The sequence below is a fragment of the Dipteris shenzhenensis genome, chromosome 22 (genome assembly GCF_047967505.1).
Source record: "Dipteris shenzhenensis isolate YYH24624 ecotype China chromosome 22, Dip_SZ_1.0, whole genome shotgun sequence".
Taxonomy (NCBI): domain Eukaryota; kingdom Viridiplantae; phylum Streptophyta; class Polypodiopsida; order Gleicheniales; family Dipteridaceae; genus Dipteris; species Dipteris shenzhenensis.
In genome coordinates, this window is record NC_141617.1 from 6,167,473 (window position 1) to 6,187,881 (window position 20,409).

At 44.1% G+C, this 20,409-nt stretch overlaps 2 protein-coding genes across 2 annotated transcripts; one reads left to right on the plus strand and one right to left on the minus strand.

Moving 5' to 3' along the window:
- Positions 1-306: 306 nt before the first annotated feature.
- Positions 307-4,564, minus strand: LOC147887658 (putative boron transporter 2). Its single transcript, XM_087393080.1, has 13 exons — positions 4,461-4,564; positions 4,245-4,327; positions 3,911-4,103; positions 3,445-3,583; positions 3,133-3,298; positions 2,836-3,002; positions 2,493-2,666; positions 2,246-2,341; positions 2,020-2,154; positions 1,588-1,916; positions 1,221-1,491; positions 914-1,027; positions 307-798 (listed from the first exon to the last, which is right to left on the minus strand). Exons 1-13 carry the CDS (start codon positions 4,562-4,564, stop codon positions 307-309), a joined length of 2,463 nt encoding a protein of 820 aa, XP_087249206.1.
- Positions 4,565-18,187: 13,623 nt separating this feature from the next.
- Positions 18,188-20,028, plus strand: LOC147887659 (uncharacterized). The gene is made up of 3 exons (XM_087393827.1): positions 18,188-19,191; positions 19,411-19,607; positions 19,747-20,028. Exons 1-3 carry the CDS (start codon positions 18,229-18,231, stop codon positions 20,021-20,023), a joined length of 1,437 nt encoding a protein of 478 aa, XP_087249953.1. The 5' UTR covers positions 18,188-18,228; the 3' UTR covers positions 20,024-20,028.
- The last annotated feature ends 381 nt before the right edge of the window (positions 20,029-20,409 follow it).

Here is a 20,409-nt window from a genome sequence, read left to right on the forward strand (position 1 = left end):
TGAAAATTCTTAATTTCACTTCTAAGACGAGTTTCATTACTATGGCTACCTTTAGGCAGGCCAAAAAGGGTTTTATGTACCCTTATGTTTGAATATTTTCTATAGCTCCATTAAAAACCAAAACTCTTTGTGTTGAAGTCATGAGCTATCTTTGTGTTGAACTCATGAGCAGTGAACTCCCCAAGATTCAGACGCTAGGATGATTGAGCAGAAGGACTCTTTAGAGGCTTTGATGATTGAGCATGGGGTATCGATGTAAAACTATATTGTTATAGTTTATATGATTGAGAAGAAAGAAGCATTGGCTCAAGGGGAAGTGGAGAAGATGAAGGCCTCCAAGTTGGGCGATTTGGGCATCATCAAAGGTGTGTTTGAGCTGGTGGTAGCTGCTGCAGTTTTGCTTCCATCGCCAGCAGCTGAGTTTGAGCTGGTACAGCTAGCTGCTGGACTTTGTCTGCCATCACCAGCAGCTGAGTTTGAGCTGGTACAGCTAGCTGCTGGAGCTTTGCTGCCATCGCCAGCAACATTAGCAGCTGCGCTTGAGCTGCGGCTAGCTGTTGGAGTTTGTCTGCCATCGCCAGCAGCAGCTGCCTTTGAGCTGCTGGTGGCTGCTTGAGTTTGTCTGCCATCTCCAGCAGCTCTAGTAATAGCTGCTGTTCGGGGCACTTGCATGTGAGTTTCAATGATCTCCTCGTCACAAGCCTTCGAGAGTGCCTGTACCCCACTTCCCTTCTTGCTTCTCTGTCTCATCGACGTACGATTACCTTCTGCTGCTCCTGCCCAATGTTCCATCCGAGCCTGCTTACATACAATACTGTTTTAGCATAGTCATTTGGCCAAACACTATTCTACACATGAATTATGCTTGATTTTCTGTGAGTTGTAATTGCTTCTTTTCGCGGAGTGCTCTTACCAGGCAAACTTTTAATTCTCCTCGGCCTCTCGTTGTAATCTCATCCAGTATTTCTGCATCACTTACAGATTTCCGGATGCTCTCAGCTCTTCCAAGTCCATGTACCTCAGCTTCCTGCACCAGCATTACGAATATCAAGCAAATTAACTGTAAATTACGCAGCAGGTGATTACAAAACTATATGTTACAGTACGCGAGTTTAGTGTCAAAGCCTGCTGTTGATATTTGTTTGCGAAATCATCGATAATGTTGGTTCTGCACCGTTTCACAGTAAAGCTTTGTCATACGAAGTGAAAGAACTCCTCACCGTTACAGCTCTTTGATGAGGGATTGCAGGGGCCTCCTCATATTTGGCCGCATCAAGCTCCCAAAGATGACGTGACTCAAAGAATCTCGGCAGGATGTATTGGCGCATGAGGATCAACAGGACGAACATCATGGGGAAAAGCACGCCGGCTACAGGTATCCAAGTGATGCCGAAACAAATAAGCAAGTATACGAGCTGAAATATCGTGAAAGCAGTGATCGTTCGAAAGGGAACTGTTTCAACAAATGAAGCATGAAATTCTTCAAGAACCCTGCAAGATGGAATCAAAATGTGAATTCTGTATCTCCATAGAATGGCATGAAAAACTCATGAGTTCAATGTTCAAGGGGCACCGTCAAGTGTTTACTTGTATCTTCGGCCGGGTGAAGTCAAGACGAGCAGCAACCTCTCCCAGAACTGGTTCCCTGATAACGCGTCAATGCCCATGTAAAGGAAATAGCCCCACAATACCGATGCGGGAATTCTCGTAATGAATGGCATTGCGCCCACGCAGCCACCTACTAGTAGAGCTTGCGCTAAATTCGTTAGCCTTTGTTCATTGACCGTTACAGGAAGGAGGGCATCAACGTGCTTCTCTGGATCGAAAAGGCGGACGTCCACTGGAGCAGGGGAATCCATCAGACAATGAACAGCGCTTGCCTTGAAACTTCGTAACGCATTTAGCTCTTTGAGATCCTGAGAAGACAGCCGGAACAATTGAAATGAGCTCTACGATTGAACGCTGTTGACAAATGATATGAACTCGATGGTGTTGTGGTCCCGTGGAGAGATAGGTCACCAGATCAATGGATGTCTGAGGAGACGGGGTTCTCATTTCCCTGTACACTTCCTGCATACTTCCATAAAGCTCCTCTAATGTAACACGCTCTTCTATGCCTTTCTTGGCTGTTTCGACAAGCCTTTTCCGCACGATCTGCATATTAGGAAGCTCGGTTGAATGAAGGTGCAAAAAACCATCAGACAGGTGAGAGAGCTGCACAGGATGAGAAGAAACGTTTACTAACATGCTTATTCAATTTGGCGAGGCTCTTTGTGTGCATTGGAGACTGAGGAATTAATCCACTGCACGGAGGGAGTCCAACAAGACCGCACATGAGAACCTGCATCCATGTAAAAATGGTTTGGATCGGCTCGAGAAATTCATGAAAGAAATCTGAAAACCAGTACCGATGTCCGATTTTTCCAAAATGCAATGCTTTAGGGCGTCAAGACACTGGGACAAAAGGGTAGCGACCAGGGTTGGCGGAGCACCATGAATCCCAGGAGAAGCATGTCATAGTGATGGGCTGATGGAGCTTGCAAGTTGTATGTTTCCTGCTCAGCCATCTGGGCGGCAACACTATGATCGAAAATGTAAAGCCCGGCGAGCATGACGGCAGGAGCGATGGCCATGAGGATGTAAGTGTAAGGAACATCGCCCATGTCCTGAAAAGAAACGAGCGAAGGAGTAAGCTCTTTTCTTCATGCAACGCACAATTCTGCGGAATTCTGCGATCGATATCAACTAGCAAGAACATCCAACAGACGGTGTCTTTGAACTTGGAAGCAAGTCTCGGTTGCCATTCAACATGGTTTTACAGGAGTGTAAGACAACCTTAATGACTGCCCAGCGCGCCGTGGTAGCAGGCTCCCAAGGGCTGGGACTAAATAAGCGCCTTGGAACCTCCTCGGGGGTGCTGTCTCCTGCAGAGTATGAAACGCCAGTCCAGAGCAGCACCATCATAGGGACGCCATAATCGGCAGCGAACGACCTTAGCCAACCTGCAGTGAAAGACGTAGAAAATTAACGTGGGTGTGTCACGATAGCAGCCCCGCAGAAACGAAAATCACAAATTGTCGTTGCATGTTGTTGCATTCCATTTCGCGTTGTCAAATTGAATATGGAACTTACCCGAGCCATATCTCCAGGACCTCGCGCTTCTGCTCTTCAACGCTGTTATTAGGAGTCCCAAACAAAGCAACAGTCCAAACAACCCGTTGACGCAGCGCCATGGAAACTCATACTGTACTTCCGTCGGGTCCTGGCCTTTGGGGATTCGAAACTCTCCCAGAATACCCTGGCAAATTTGTTTAAAACGTGCAACTTGTAAGCAAGCCGATTTTGTGGAGAACATAAAGCATCTGAGAAGTTACAGCAAACGTTGTGTAACCCAAGCGAAATTTCGGTAAGCCAGGTTTCGTTCAGAACATAAGAGACGCGAACCTTTATAGCCTGTTGTATGAACAACAACGCGATTAACGTTTCGAACAACTCCCCAGCAATCCTTGTAAACCTTTTTGTGATTGAGCTAGCTCCCAAAACGGAGAAAAGTATCAAAATAATGCTCGTCCAGACACAAACCCTGCACGAGCACGTGAATGCTATGTGAGCTGCATGTTTTAAGGAGTTGTGCCGTGGAAGAACTGCACATTTTCGTTTCTGACAAAGTGCTCGCCTTGCACATAATTTTCTGCCTTTCGTCCACTAGCGTACTAATGCTACCAGCTTGTCAGGCGTGATTCCCTAGAGTATGGACTGTTGTTGTACGGTTCAACTTTCAAGAATGTCTACAGTCAAATTGAGACACCCCTACGCTTGCTGATGAGAATTACTTCGATCATCATTGATTATTGTGAAAATTGTACAGCGATATATGTTCTGGAAGTCATCCGGAAAGAAAAACTCATACCATCCTGCCCAGGCTACGAAAAGGCGTTGTCCCAAACTCTGTTTTGTTTTGGCAAATCTGTACAGATACGTGTAAACGTAGACAGTTGGCTCAGAAACTCCCAGTATTATTAATGGTTGGCCTCCTAAGATTGAATGTATAGCACCGCATATTGCTGTAGATGTAAGTGTCTCGAGGGCAGATAGGGTACCATCTACAGGAAAAACGGAGATTAAGATGTCAATCCAAAACAAGTTCATCAGGTGGATATACAACTGGAATGGTATATCATGCCAAATAGGAAATGCAAACTGTCAGGCTTCGTCTGGAGATTTTGTATATGTAGGATTCTGACCGGTATCCCTGTGAAGCTGTTCTCCGAAAACGATGACAGGAAGAGCGGATGCAAAGAAAATATACGTGGTTGGCACCAGTATTCTGTCAAAACAAAGAGCCATTACTTTGGTAGCTAGGCAAGGTCCAGCAAAATAATTTTTGAATACACAACCCGCAGCTTTGCAAAACGATTCAGGAATTGGAATCTGGTTTATTCATTGTAGTCGAACAATACCTGAAGCCGGCAGTGAAACCATTCATCCAGTCTCGTTTGTAGAACACTGCTCGGCCCTTTATGTCGTCAAGGATGCCTCGAAGAAGAACGATTTGTAGTTTCATGGCTTCTGACGCTCAACTAGAGCTTGAAAGTGACCGAGAAGTAGTTCTGTTTACGAATGGTGAAGAAAGGAGACGCAAAATGCAGCGGGGAGAAGATGCTTTAAAGGGATGACGCAGAAAGCATTGTCATTTGCGGCATGTGGGTGGCTTAGGCATGTTTTGAATGAATAAACAAGTCCCTTCCCTGAAAAGCTGGGGCTGTATCTCGATCGCGTGCTTGTTCCAGTTAGAGACGAGAAGAACTCACGTACATAATTATAAGGTGTGCGAAAGAAATGTGATGAGAGGAAGGGAATGGAGGCTTCAACCCATGATTTTATAACGAAAGATCGAGAAGGTGACAGCAACTAAGACAGGAGATGTGGTGCGAACATCAATTGAGCTTCAACCCATGAATTTATCACGAACGATATGAGCAGCCAGCTGATACACAATATCGGTGGTCAGGATAGCAGGAGCAGCAAATGGAAAACGAGATGTGGTGCGAACATCAATTGAGTTGAGGATGATTCGGGTTTCTGATGATCAGACAAAATATATCTATATAAATATGTTGCTGAGCAGCAGAGGCTAGATAGTAGTAAAAACCCGAATGCAGTTTGCTGAGAACTATAGGAAACGTAGCGCCGGAAGTAGTAAACAGGGGGAAAGAAGATGAAGGAAGCAGGCAATACCAGGAATGTACGCGAGATTACAATAGCCACAGAAGAAGAACAGAAGTGTGTGGATCGATAAATCCAATGCATGCATGCGCGTAGGGCGATTGATCATTGGACGGCCCATTGGATTCAAGGATTTGAAGGTTACGTAGTCTGTTGATCAAGAGAGGGCTGTCGGTTTGCGACAAGTACGAGGTGCGTACGTACGTTTGTCCGTGAGAGCGCCGGCCAACAAAAGCAACGCGTTAAATGTCCCCAAAGAGCGTGCTTATTCCTGTACGGCCCTCGATTCCCGTAGTCGTACGGTTTCCTCTCCATCAGCGTGCTGTACTACTTGGGCGTCTTCTGCCACATCATAGATTCTAGCCGACTTGCAGGTGCCAGGATGCATGCTCCGCATTTGAAGATCGTCAACATGACATCTGCAGGATCGAATGACAGCGTTTTGGCAAGAACACAGAGGCAGTCCAACCCAATGAAGGTTGCGTAGAGCCATCGTTGGAAGGCAAGCTGTATGACTCTTGCTGTAGGCTTTCAAATGCTTGCTGTGATTTTTCGTTCTTCTTGACAGCTTGATCGAACGATTGCAATCAAAATAGCAAAGACAATCACCATGCATTTTCCTGCGTGGGCATAAGGTAGCATTTTCGCTGCCTTTATGCCTGCGATCACGATGCTCAAAAGTAGCATTTTGAAGCCCCGTTGGACACGGGAAATTTCCCTCTCCACCCGGAAATTCACGGGCTTGGCCATCTAGAGCCAATTGGATTCGTTTGCATCTTACAAGAGGCAATGGACCCCGGTAGCCGGCAACACATACCCTAATTGAATCGTGGCCCTTCGTGGACACCTACGCCGGACTTCGCGAGGCATGGTGGCATATTTGCCAAACAGGCGGTTTGTGTGAAAGCCCTCTAAGAGCAAGGCCCCATGGACCCGCGAACTCCACTGTACAGCAGAATTTTTCGTTGGTGACGAGGCCCCATGCAACGACCTGTGAGCCCGCCCCGAGGATTGCGGAACCTGCTGACCGGATATTCCAGCACAATGTAGGGGGTGCTCGATGGCACCCCTTGGTAGATGGAAACTCCTCCTACGTGATTTCCATTCCATTTTTGGAACGCCAGCCATGCAAGGTCGTTGGCTGCAGTCGGTCACCACAAAGTTCCCTCCATTTCGCGTTGCATGGAGAGTTCCTCTCCAAACCTCCGCCTGCGCTATTTCCTATCGCTGCTCACTCCTACGCGTACTGCTCCAGCCGCAACCCCCTCATAGCTTACGCGATGGCGCAAGTCAATCTGTTTGGGATGGACTTGAACAACTTGCCTCCAGCATCGCATTTGGAGTTCGCCCCTCATAGCTCACGGGATGGACTTGAACAGCTTGCATTTGGAGTTCAGCCTCCTCCTCAGAGTCATCTTTGTTGTCTGTGCTATCATATTCTGAGTCACCCTCCATACTGGCCGCTGTATGCTGTGTGTACTCTGCATATATGGATTGCATCATCTACAACCACTGGTGAATGTAAAGGCCGATTGCCATGGCAGTGGCAGCGAGAGATGGCATCAATTCAGGGTCCATTTGTGGAGACGGTTTTCGTGCAGGCTGAGTAGCTGAATGCAGGGAAGGTGGGAGAAGTAGCTATGGTTTTCGAGAAGCCGAACGCAGGCAGGAGCAGCTGAACGTAGGGAAGGTGGGAGAAGTTGCTGTGGTTTTCTTGTAGAGCAGCTGAATGCAGGCAGGAGCAGCTGAACACAGAGAAGGTGGGAGAAGTTGTGGAGACTATTGAAGTCCAGGCAGGAGCTGTTGAACGCGTCTGGAGGCTGTGAGAGAAGTTGTGGAGATGGTTTTCTGTGTGGTTCTAGAGCTCTTGCAACCAGTTGCCAATAGCGTGATCTGTAGGCAGGTGGAGCGAAATCTGCTGGCTCACATGGGGCCTGGCCTGCGAATCCAAGGTCATGAACCGCCTTCCGTGCAGCCAGAAAATTGGACGTTTGTTTGGCGCTGTTTGCGGGTCCATGGGGCCTTGCTCTAAACTGCTTCAACACAGTAGGTGCCCACGAGTTCCTCAAATTTGAAGCCTTTGGGAGAGAAGGAGTGTAAAAAAACTTAGCCGTCAGAAGAAGAGGGATTATCAATTTGGCCCATAATGGCAAGAAGAGTGACTAAATCTAGAGATTATCAAAAGAAGGGTTGAGGGTCCAATGGACAATCAAATAATAGTATTATCTTCATAACATTATCTCTTCCTCCTAGCCTTAGGACTCAAACTCAATTTCCCTCCTTGCAGTCTTGTAGGTTGGGCGTGTCGAGTGCTCCAGCCTTCTAGTGTGTTGCCTCTTCAAGCATTGTGCCCCAACAGAACTTCAAGTCCTTTCCTTCATTGGGTGACAGATCCCTTCATTGTCTTCTCCTTTCATAGTAGGATTTATCCTTGTAGCCCAGTTTGCTCACCCGGTGAGATGCTTTCCATAGTTGTACAGATCGTGCAAATGTGGCATAAGATGATGAGTGTGCAGACATATGATTCATGGAGTTGCAAGGAAATTGTAAAGACAGGTGCCAGCAAGATCTCTATTGAATGAATCCACGATTTGTCTTGTAAGTTGTTGCAATTTCCAAAGCTGTAGTGTATAGCTTGTAACAACATTTTCTTGCAAATTAACATTGCCTTCTGTTAGACTATTAGCCTTTGAAAAACTTCGCTTGTTTTTACAACTCTATTGATCGTCATAGTTGTACTGATCGTGCAAACCTAAGATGGCGATTATGAGAACATAAGATCCTGCTACACCAAGATCTCAGTCGATTGAAGCTACACTTTGCCTTGTAAGTTGTCGTTGCAAGAGCCTATAACAACATTTTCTTGCATTGCTCAACAATCGTAATTCATACACATTTTTTCTTGCAAAATAACATTTTTCCATTCTTTGAATCCATGCTTTGTCTCGGTGCAATTTTGCGAAGCTATCACCTGTAGCTTGTAAAAATATTTTCTATCACTATCATAAGTCATCAATCAAAGCTCTTGCGTCAATCATTCTCCCAGTCATTCACGATGGCTTCATGTGTACTCGGGGGGGTGGGGGGTCATTATGCAAAAACAAGAGCGGCTAAGAAGCGAAAAGACAATTAATTACTTAAGACAATTATGAAATTCAAACTCATGAAATTATGAAAAGGCAATTAATCACTTGTGAAAATTATGAAATAGCATCAACACATAAAGGATAAATATGAAAGGGAAATTATTTACTTAAGACAATTATGAAAAGCCAGTTTTGAAATGAAAAATATTTATGAAAGACAAGTGGAATCCAAGAAGATTTTCATATATAAAAAATATCGCCTGCAAGTATGTCTCCAAAAGTATGTATATAAAAAATATATGTCTCCAAAAGTATGCTTAAGCAAAATTTGTCTCCAAAAGAGACATTCTCCAAAAATGCCAAAATGGTGGATGCCTACTACTCTGTGTTACTCTCCGACATACTTTCCTCCTCTGTGCTGTTAGGCAGGTCACTAGGGACCTCATCCTCCACTTCTTCTAATATGTGGTCTGACATGCTCTTCAGTGATTATGTACTCTCAATTCACGAATGCCTCCACACAATCCATTATGTTCTTTACACAATCATATTTGAGGCTCCACCACTCCTGGTGGTCTCTCCACAACCTACAGAGATCCCGTAGGTTGTGTTGTGCATTCCTCAGTTGCCCCTGCTCCACTACCCTTTGGCTTGGACCCCACCCAAGCGCACACACCCCCACGTTGTACTTCACTCTATTGCACAATCTTCTCTTTGACATGAGCTAGCAGAGAAGCTATGTCTATAATCCCTATGATGTGGGGAACCGGGTTGGGGTACACCCATGGGTGAGGACATGAAAGAGGGGAAAATGAGCATATGCTAAGCATAAGCATATGCTCATGCATAAGCATAAGCATAGGCATAGGCATATGCTTATGAAAAGAAGAGAAAAAGAGAGGAAAAAAGAGAGGGGAAAAGAAGAGAAGAAAGAGGGGAAAAGAGAGAGAAAGCATATGCATAAGAGAAAAAGAGAGAAAGCATATGCTTATGCTTATGTATGAGCATATGAGCATATGCTCATGCATAGGCATAAGCATAAGCATATGTTGATGCATAAGCATAAGCATAGGCATAGGCATATGCTTGAGAGGAAAAAAGAGAGGGGAAAAGAAGAGAAGGAAGAGGGAAAAAGAAGAGAAGGAAGAGGGGGGATTTGTTGGAAAAGGAAGAGGGGAAAAGAGCATAAGCATAAGCATAAGCATAGGCATAGGCATAGGCTTATGAATAGAAGAGAAAAAGAGAGGAAAAAAGAGAGGGGAAAAGAAGAGAAGGAAGAGGGAAAAACAAGAGAAGGAAGAGGAGAAAAGAGCATAAGCATAAGAGAAGGAAAAACATATGCATAAGAGAAAAAGAGAGAAAGCATATGCTTATGCTTATGCATGAGCATATGAGCATATGCTCATGCATAAGCATAAACATAGGCATATGCTCATGTATAAGCATAACTATAAGCAATATAGGCATATCATTATGAAAAGAAGAGAAAAAGAGAGGAAAACTTGGGAGGGGAAAAGAAGAGAAGGAAGAGGGGAAAAGAGATTGAAAAAGGGGAAAAGGAAGAGGGGAAAAGAGCATAAGCATAAGAGAAGGAAAAACATATGCATAAGAGAAAAAGAGAGAGAGCATATGCTTATGCTTATGCATGAGCATATGAGGGAAAGAGGGGGGAAAAAGGGAGGAAAAGACAGGGATGTCCGAGATGTCGGTCGAATTGTAGTTGCAAGCACAATTGCTAAGTGGTCGATTGAGCATACCCTCCTTAGGTTCAAAAGTTGAATTGTGAATTTTGTGGGGGTTAGAGATGTGTTAGCATTTTGGGGACTAGCTTGTTAGGGAATGTGTCTAGGATTGTCCCTCTTGAGATTGGGAATGTTCCAGTGCAAACATATTGTCAATCGAAGGTCATGAGTGAAAGTTATAAGCAAATTAGTGCAAGAAATAGCCCACATGGGAGTGCATAGTAATTGAGTGCTTGGGATGCCAAAATGATGTGTAATTTCCTGAAAAAATAAAGTATAGCATGGTATTTTTGTGTGTGAAATTCGAGTTCAAATGAGGTTCACTTTGGGTGCCAATTGATCGAGCTATGTTCCATTAAAATTAATGTGAATATTTGTCTTTTCTTTTTAGCTTAGGTATGAATAAAGCCAAGAGAAAACTAAACCTAACTAAGATAGTCTAGCCTTTGTTAATTTTATAACCTTGAGTTAGTTTTCCATTAGCTAGCTTATTTCACTCGAGTAGTTTGACCTACCTATGGTTATGTTTAATTCACCCAATGTTAGTGTAACTCTTTTTTAACCTATGGTTAGTCTAGTTAGGTCGTTAGGGTTAGTTGGTTAGATTAGGATTATGGTTGATGTGGCATGGTCAGAGGCAAGAAGCTAAGGGGCAAGAATGGCAGGGGGAGGTGATTGAGGAGGGCATGTGCTTGGATGTGCACCGGGCTATGTGGGCCAGTGGTGATGTTTGGTCCTTGAATGGGTGGTAGATGCAAATGGAGGCGGTGGCCCTAGGCAGTGACATTGAGGGCCTATGACTTTCAGTGCAGAGGTACGGAGGGGCATTGGACGGTGAGGCAATCGAGGCAATCGTGACATGGAGTTACATGGTTCGGGCACATGGTAAGGGGCTTGGAGCAGAGGCGGCAAAGTGGGTATGCTCATGCAGGTCATGGGTTGTGGTATGTGGTGGAAATCTCATGGCACGGTCACGGCTTGGTGCCCAAGGCGACAGATGAGGGGCATGCACCAATAGTGCAAGTGGATCAATGCACAATGAGTAGGCAAGCAGGAGGCTACTAGGTGGAGGCTGGGGAAGCACGACCAACACCTAGTGCCCCAGTCATGGCGACACATAGTGTATGAGAAGGCAAAGGCAGAAAAAAGGAGGTGTGGGGGCTGATGCCATTGGCACGATCAATACAAGATAGGTGGGATTGATGACATGGCAATGGGGATGGTGCTATGATGACATGGTGGCAAGACAGTATGCTCGGCGATGGCAGGATTTGATATATGGTAGTAGGGGTAACATTGTAATGATGTGGTGATGGGGCGATTGTTGGAAATGTGATCTTCGGAGGTATCTGTCACCTTGTCTTTTCATATGACAATTCATGTGGGATTGTGGATTATGGTTCAAGGGAAGGTAAACATGTGGATATTTACAATGGCTCTAGGGGCAACCTCAAGCGATTCAACATGGCGATTGCATGTTATCATGTGGTAGTTTAATAGCGGTCCTATTGGTAGTTTGATGTGGTAGTTTGATAGCGGTCAATGGCTTCTCAAAACATGTAGGGTCAAGGTAGTTTCTAAGCATCTACATCTACATGTAGAAATGGCAATTTTTCTCTCTATGTTTGAGCAACTCTTGCTCATGAGAGCCATTTAAGCTTATTGCTTCTCTTCATGTAGTTTTTGTGTTAAGCAGCCACTCTTAGAGGTTCATAGGAGTCTCATGTGTTGTTGTAATTGTTGTAACCTACAACAAATCTGGTAGGAGTGATTAGGAAGACTAGAGTCATGTCATTTTGGGTCAATAGAGGTACTCTTTTGGTCATAAGATGTGTCACTCTTTCTTCTTGTTTTATGTTTTATCACATGTGTGTGTTTTGGGCTCTCTAAATCAATCTTGCAATATAATAAGATTCCAACAATTGGTATCAGAGGAGTATCGAAGCAGTCATCAAGGCTCTGAGGTCTTGTGGGATTTGAGAAGAGACTTCATTGGGGTCCTGAGTCAGAATCATTGGTTCTATGTGTGAGTGCTACTATGCAAGCATACATTGAGAAGATTTTTCTTAGAGCCAACACTTTTCAGTCTATTCTTGATGGGCTCAAAGCTATGTGGCTAGTTCATTTTATGTATCCTTGATTCTACCTCAACAATTGCGTGGCAATTGTTAGCTGGTGTCAATCTTTAGTACGGGCCCTAGAATTCCATTCATGAAATTTTGAAAACCATTGCTTCTGGCAAAAAGTAAAAATTGCTCGAGGTAAAAATGATTACATTTATCTGATTAGCATCTATGCGGAGAATTGTTTGCAAGTTTCATCGCTCTTCAGAATCAACCACAGTTTTGACAATTGTAGGGTATTTTCTTCTTCAAACTTAAGTTCAGAGCGATCTTGATTATGTCAATTTTGTGATGGCAACTTGGTGAGCTATTTTGGAAGAGTAGCTACTAGGCCTTTGAAGTTGAAAACATTCGATAGTTGCAGAAGTTTATCTTCATCAATCTATCTGGGCCTTTCAAAATTTTGGTATTTCGGATTTTCGCTCTTTGCAAGCAATACTCAGAACTATTGGCAGTTGCAGAGGTGTGAGTGTAGAATATGTTGAGCACCTTGAATATCAAATTTTATTTTTTGGTCGTGCCCCCTTTGGGTGACTTGATTTTCCTAGCCTTGTCCTATGTGGATGGCCATTTATTCATATCTACTCTTCTTTTTATTTTGCTCAGCCTATGTGGGCACACGTTGTTTCTATTTGGGTGTTCTCTACATTGTTCGAATGCTTTTCTTCAACGACTATTTCACTTTGATCACCACCTTTAGATCAAGGGGGGAGGCTGGAAATGTGATCTTCCGTATCTATCACCTTGTTATTTTTTGTGACAATTCACGTGGGATTGTGGATTGTGGTTCAAGAGGTGGTAAAACCCATGGATATTTACAATGGCTCTTAGGGGAGCCTCAAGCCAATCAATGCGGCAATTGCATGTTATCATGTGGTGGGTTGATAGTGGTCCAATTGGCATCAATCTCACTTCTCAAAACATGCAGGGTCAAGGTAGTTTCTAGGCATCTACATCTACATGCATAAATGGCAATTTCTCTCTCTTTGTCCAAGAAACTCTTGCTCATGAGAGTCATTTAAGCTTAGCTCTTCTCTTCATGTAGTTTTTGTGTCAAGCAGTTTCTCTTAGAGGTTTGTAGGAGGTGCTCTTCATGTAGTTTTTGTGTCAAGCAGTTGATCTTAGAGGTTTGTAGGAGTCTCATGTGTTGTTTTAGCCTTTGTAACCTTCAACAAATCTAGTAGGAAAGAGTAGGAGTGAGCAAGAAGACCAGAGTCGTCATTTCAAGTCAATAGAGGTAATCTTTTGGTCATAAGATGTGTCGCCAATCTCAGGCTCTCTCTTCTTGTTTTATGTGTTCTCACATGTGCGTGCTTTGGGTTCTTTAAATTGATCTTGCAATATAATTAGATTCCAACAATGGTGCTATGATGACATGGTGGCAAGGTGGCATGTGTCGTGTGGCGATACTGTGACGACGTGTTGGCACGGTGCATTCAAAGGCAACGCAGGTTATGAGGTAGGGGAGCACATATAGTAGAAATTGTCCAGACTCCGAGGCATGGGAAGGGTAGAGGCAACCTCGAGAGTGGCATGGGGCATGCAAAGGAACCCCAAGGCACCGCATCATGGGTGGGCCACTAGTCATAGGTTCATAATTCTTTACTAGAAATAAAAAGGAAAAAAGTGTTGAATGTGGGAGAATATATATCCTTTATCACCACTAATGAAAATCCCCTTAGGAATGTATATCTAAGTATCCAAAGTAAATGAAGTACAAAGGAGAAATAGCTATTAAATAGCCACTTAAGTAAACAAAGAAAGATGGCACTAGCCAGTGGACTAGGATGCTATCTAGCAAAAATGGAGTTACTCCACAACTAAGTAGGTAGCCCTAGGTATGATAGAGTCCGATAATAAATTCCAATGCCATCTAGGGGGTAATTCCTTTTAGTTCCACATGGACCCTCAAACGCACTTGTACATGAGGGAACTCCCATCATATACCAGTTTGTCCGCATGCTCCCTACAACCTCCTCTCCATGGGCACACTTTGATCTTGCTTGAAGTTGCATGTTGGTGATTTGGAATCAAGGGGTGAGAAGAGAGCTCATGAAGCACATTGCCCCTCTATATGTTAAGGGCATTAGTTAACACCGCCACATTTTGATATCTTTTAACGTATTTACAAGCATAGGATTTTGCTTTGGAGCCACATGGTCCCAAGAAATTTGTAAAAATAGAAATAGAATTGTAGAACAGTAGAAAGAGAGCACAAGCTTGGCCCTCCCTTCAAATGTGACATGTATAAAAGGGAAGACCTATATTGAATTTGGTCTTCGATTGTTGCATGTAAGTTTATGGAATACAGGCTCTCTTCTCTTTCATGGGTTGTGTCTTGCTTCCTTCTATTGCCATTTTGGGATTGCCACTTTCTCTCCCTTCATCCCGTCTCATTCCCATTCCCTCCCCTTCTCTCATTCCCATTCCCTCCCCTTCTTTTATTCCCTTCATTACCCTCTTCCCATCCCTTTATTCCCTTGTGGAGGCACAATTACAACCACCTGGGAACCACAAAGTTGACATTTGTGGATGGTTCATGCATGCATTGGTTCTCACCAATAATAGCTAGGATTGGACCACTCTAGTGTCATTATTCTAAGATCCCCATGATGCGTGAGTGACTGCTCGAGACCACATATATTGGTTTCCATTGCCAAGGAGTTCAACGTACACTTTTGTGTGCATTCTCTTCTATCATCATCTACCCATTGCCCAATGCTTGGTAGCTCAATGAAAGGCTATTGGTTTTGGTGTATAGAGGATTGTGTGTGTGCGTGTGCATGCACGCGCATGCATGTGTATGCATGTGTGCATGCGTGTGTGTGTGTGTGTGTGCATGCATGTGCATGTGTGTGTGTGCGCACACGTGTGTAAGCATGCATGTGTGTGTGTGTGTGTGTGAGAGAGAGAGAGAGAGAGAGAGAGAGAGAGAGAGAGAGAGAGAGAGAGAAGAATTAAAAGATGTGTTTGAGAGTGTTTGGGAGTGATTTGGAGTGATTTGGAGTGGTTTTGAAGTGTGTTAGTTGTCAAATCATAGGAAAAGATAGGCTGACATGATTGCTCAGGTATTTTTGCTATTAAAAGCAATAAAAAACACTAAAAAGTGATGTTGTCTGTGACTTTTGAAGTAGTTTAAAGTGACAAGACAGTCACCATTTTAAAATACTCCCCAATGTGCTTGTTTTAAATATGTTGTTTTTTGTTGTTTCTTTGCTTTCTTAGGTAGAGTAGGTATGGTAGCATCCCCTAAGCCCTGAAAATTCTACACTTAAATCATAACTTGAGGAAAAATCATCACTAAATTGGACCCGGTTCAATGCCACGTGGGGTTAACACACGATTCGATGCCACACAAAGTTAGCCCCAAATGTAGCACCTACTTTAGGACACTAAAATACTCAACAAGAATCAGGGTGAATATTTGACTCTCAATTGACTAAATCTAACTAGAACATTCATACCTAACCCTAAAATTGCACTCAACAAATATCAAGAAGGGTTAAATTTTCCATTGTGGAAACTAAGATAGATCTAGTAACTAAGTGCTTTTAAAAATTATTAAGATTGGTGTAATTAATAAATCCACCACATCAAAACTTAGAACAAACCACCTGTGATATCATAACCTACCAACTAGATGCCACGCTAAATTAGTGCCTAATGTAGTGTAACAATGAGATAGACCCTCATTTAGTGCAACACTAAATTAGTGCAACACTGAGATAGACCCTAGTTCAACATGTTGATTCAATGCCTAAGAGTTAGTAGCTACTAATTCAATGTAATATTTTTACTTCTAGTACTTGTCTTGGCTGTTTACATACTATTAGCCATATACATGCATTTGGGGTTTGGTAGAGTGCTGCAACAGAGCCTGAACCTAAAGATAGGCTTCAAACAACATTATGTCTAACTACCTACCCGGTTTTACATCAATTCAATTTGGGAACATAGTCTTAATCTCATACTCTGTGCATGGAACATCCAAGGGAAAAATATCCAACTTGCGGTTCATGCACAATCCCCTAACCCTTCCACCATATTACGAGGAATAATTTCTAGTATAATGGGAAATTTCAGGCTAACTGAATAAGCCGACCTGGTGAACCCATTTGCAAGGAAAAACAGACAACCAGTAGAGCTGCAAGCTCCAACCCAACCAGTTATCTTTTTAGAAGGCATGCATGGAGAACCAACCCGCACCATACTGATAAGTAATGAGATGAATCGCATTTTTTAAAAGGGGAACCTTCATCTAGCCATGCATTTGACCCTAGAATATCACAAGCCTACCAGCCATATGGCCAACTAGGGAAAATGGATGACCAAACAAGCCACTAGAAAACTCGTGGCCCATATTCCCAATGTCCCAAGCCGCACCATATCCTACTTGGATAGGTGGTATAAAAGGCATACAAGTTCTCCTTCCACTAGAGAGTGATTGTAAGGAGAAAGGGTTAGTTCCTGCGAAATCAAGGGACAAAGGTGCATGTGTGATATGCTACTCTGCTAATGAAGAGGCCCATAAAAATGACAAGATATAGGAACCTGTCCAACCCGTATGCTCAATTATCATGAGCTAGAGGTTGTCTACTATGTGCATGGCTTAACATTCATCAGCATGGGTTGTAGCAGCTATCCTAGGCTCGTTGAGAAGGAGCTAACAGTGTAAAGGCCTAGAAGCTTGAAATACAACTGAAAGTGCATAAGATGTCCCTGAGGCATATGAGGTGCCGAATGCCGATAAAGGGACTAATCTGTAGTCCTGGATCCAACCACTAATCTGCATCATGTAAGGATTGTATACTACAGCCATAAGTGCATGCTAAAACACTGAATCTCCCTAGGTTGCGCTATGGCTGGACCTGATGATTTCTACTGCGCTGGGACAAGACCGCACTGATGCATAGGTATCCTCGTGCTGAGGAATGACCTGCTGATCAAAAGAGGTGGTGGTGATAACTAGATCCAATCGTAGTGTAATGCTGCATGACTGAGTCGATGCTGGAATGTCCTGAAGACTGATTTGCTGATTTGTATTACTGAAGGGAAGGAAACCAAGGTATGCTCTATGTTAGAGGTGAAAGCATCAGTAATGGATGTTATAAAATCACCCGAAGAGCTGAATGCGCTATGGCGTAAATCTCTGCATGCGATAGAAGATGTGAGTGCCTCGTACTAAGGACTGACCTATTGAATAATTGCATGATCATTGGTGAACTCCTATTGAGCATCTACATCTGATGTGATAGTAGATGGAGTCGGATCCATGCATGAATGTGATGGTTATGCATCACTAGCGTCAGACTGAGTTGATGTAAATGAGACTGCCTCGTATTGAGGACTTACTGCCACAAGTATGCCTCGTACTGAGGGCTTACTGTGCTAAATGTGCCTCGTGTTGAGGGCTTACCAAGGAATGTGCATCTCTGGGCTAATCCATGCTAACATCTAAAGTATCGGCGTCTCCATCTAATCTGTCAAGGCCAATGAGGCTCGAGTTGGCATCATAGACTGAGACCCTCATTGTAGGTTGGCATGGCAGCTAAGGGGTGGTCCCATACACACTTGTGCTTCGCATTCTGGCTGCATGGTGTGCCCTGCACCGAGGAGGTTCGGGGGGGGTACCCTCCCACAAAGAAGTCGACCTACATGGCAGTAGAGCAACCGACACATGGGGGCACTCTAAATCCTCACAATCATCCGTCCGCCACCATAGGTTCTGCTTGTTGTGGCCATGCATGCATGCTACATGAATGGGGGGGGAATACAGGGTGAAGTCGACTGGACAGGCTGTGGGTTTGGTAGCGATGATGCATTTGCGCGGAGGCAACCTCGACGCCGGGAGCGAAGGGGTGGCTCTCGGGGAGTGATCGTAAGTAGAAAGGGTTGGTTCCCGCGAAATTCAAAATGTGGAGAGAGAGAGAGAATAGATTCAAGTGTTGGCACCCCTTGCATGAAAATGAATCGAGTCTTAATGTAAGTAACACATGCCTTTACGGTTTTCTCCCAAGCTTTGCATCCTCTCGCCTTTGCACTACTACTAGCATGTCGCGAGAACGACATTGCACCATCTCCTCCATCTTCTCATCTAAACCCGATCATACCCTCAATGCTGACCTCTCCCCCCTCTACTCCTTCGGTTCCGATTCCGACGTCGCAGAGCGTAGCTATCGTACCTTGCTCCCCGTCGTCACACAGCTCGTTCAATTGTACCAGGCGCACCCAGATTTGGAAAAGAATAACGAGTTTCGCATCGCTTGTGCTGTTTGCTGTGAACTTGTCCAATTTCGAGGTTGGGAACCGCTTCTCATCCACGCGCAGAAGTATTGGAAAAGCTTCCCCGTCCAACACCAGGCGTATCATAGGGCATTGACAGAAGCTTTCAAAGTGGAAAGGTTCAATCCTCAGCCAACAGATCCAGTGGCATGGCCTCCCGTTCTTCTTGTCGAAAATGGGGGTTTGACATTTGACGGGTCACTGCGACGTTGGAGGGGTCTCCAGGGCGTGGAGGTCCCTGAGAATTTAAAAGACTTGGAGATAGAGGAGGTTTTAGCGGTTTATAGGAGAGGTAATGGGCACGATCGAGACGTTATGGTTTTTCCTGCCTCAGAAGTGGGTCTCGTGGATGGGAAAAGACTTACCGACATTCTGGAGAAATCACCTAAGTGTGACGATTGGGTAAAGTTGCGGGTTGAAAATATGCGGAGTCCAGAGAAAGCACGCGATCGTGGACTTACAAGCGAACGCGGGAACGATTTTGGGCATTCGGATGGGAATGATGCGGATGATGAAGAACACGACGATGTCGATGTAGAGGATGAACCCAGTACATCAGAATCGGCTGTTGATTACGACAAACATCATCCACTCGGAACGTGGGCGACCTTAAAAGAGATCAGAGAGACAGATCGAGTGGATTGTGTGATGCGAAAATGGGCCAAAAGTTTTGCAGACGGCAGAGACTACTGCGCATTCGCATACAAATGGCCATTCCAAAAGTCTAAGAAGGTGGGGCTTTTCTCTTGTGGGAAGCAAATATGTCGTGTCTTAAACCGTTGAGAATAGAGAGTGACGGGGCTTGCACATTGTTCTAGCAAGTCATGGCCAAGGTGGAGTCACAGTACCTACTATCCCGGGTTTCGTTTCCAATTGAAACTTATACAAAAGTGCAGGGTCTTTTCCCGTCTGTTGCTCTCTTACGTATCCTTGTTTGAATGAATTAAGCAGCTCAGGGAAATGGATATCAAATTCCAGGAGGATCTTCAGAGATATAGTGCAATTGGTGCAGCTGGAAACAAAAAGCTCCGGGCTCAGCTTGATGAGATTGAAAGACAGCTACGCAAGGAAAAATTGCTGTGGCTGAAGGACATCAATGAAGTGCGTGAACAGTTTAAGGGTTTGGAAAAAGACTTCAAAAAGGAGGAGTAAGTCTTCATAATTGGATAAATGGGGCCTTGGATTACTAAGTTTTGACGAAAATTTTCAACAGGGAAAAGCAATCCAGGTTGTTTCTTATGTCAATGTATACCTTCTCGTCATGTGACCCATGAAGTTTCACAGCAGGGCTGAAAAGGCTTTGGACAAAAAAATATGGGAAATTAGGATTGAGAGAGACATTGCAGCAGAGATGGAGGAACTTGAGGAACAGATTCAACGGAAGATTCAATTACAGCTTGGAAGGTCTTCGCTCAAGAAAAGGCGGCAGGTTAAGAATCTTTCGATTTTAAATTGCTCTTGTGAAGGGGGTGCAACTAGCCTTTCCAGGCGGATGTCGACGTTGCCTTGTTCTAGAAGAAATGAAAAGTTCGTTTTTTGGAGAGAGGAAACGAATTATGTGTAATCGTCAATGTGCAAATCCTTTCTGCTATACATTTTTCACTGAATACATGCAAATATATATGGATATTCACACTTAGCAAATATTGTCAAAGGATAGGAAGCAGTGAGGATTTATGGAATCGATGAACTATTAATTGTTCTTCCTTTCCTTTATGCCTGTAACAGAATATGCACAATATTGCAAAGAAAAGGGATGCTCTCCTTAGATGTTGGCGATATGAACAGAACACGTTTAGGAAGCAGGCAGAGCTAGCAAAAGAAGAAAGAGATTGCATTAGTAGGACCCTTGAGCATGAAGAAATGCTGGAAGCATTAAATAAGGTTTTAGGAGCCTGTCAATGTACCGATACAGGTGTTTTTCCTCGGCCTACTCCTGGTGAATAACTA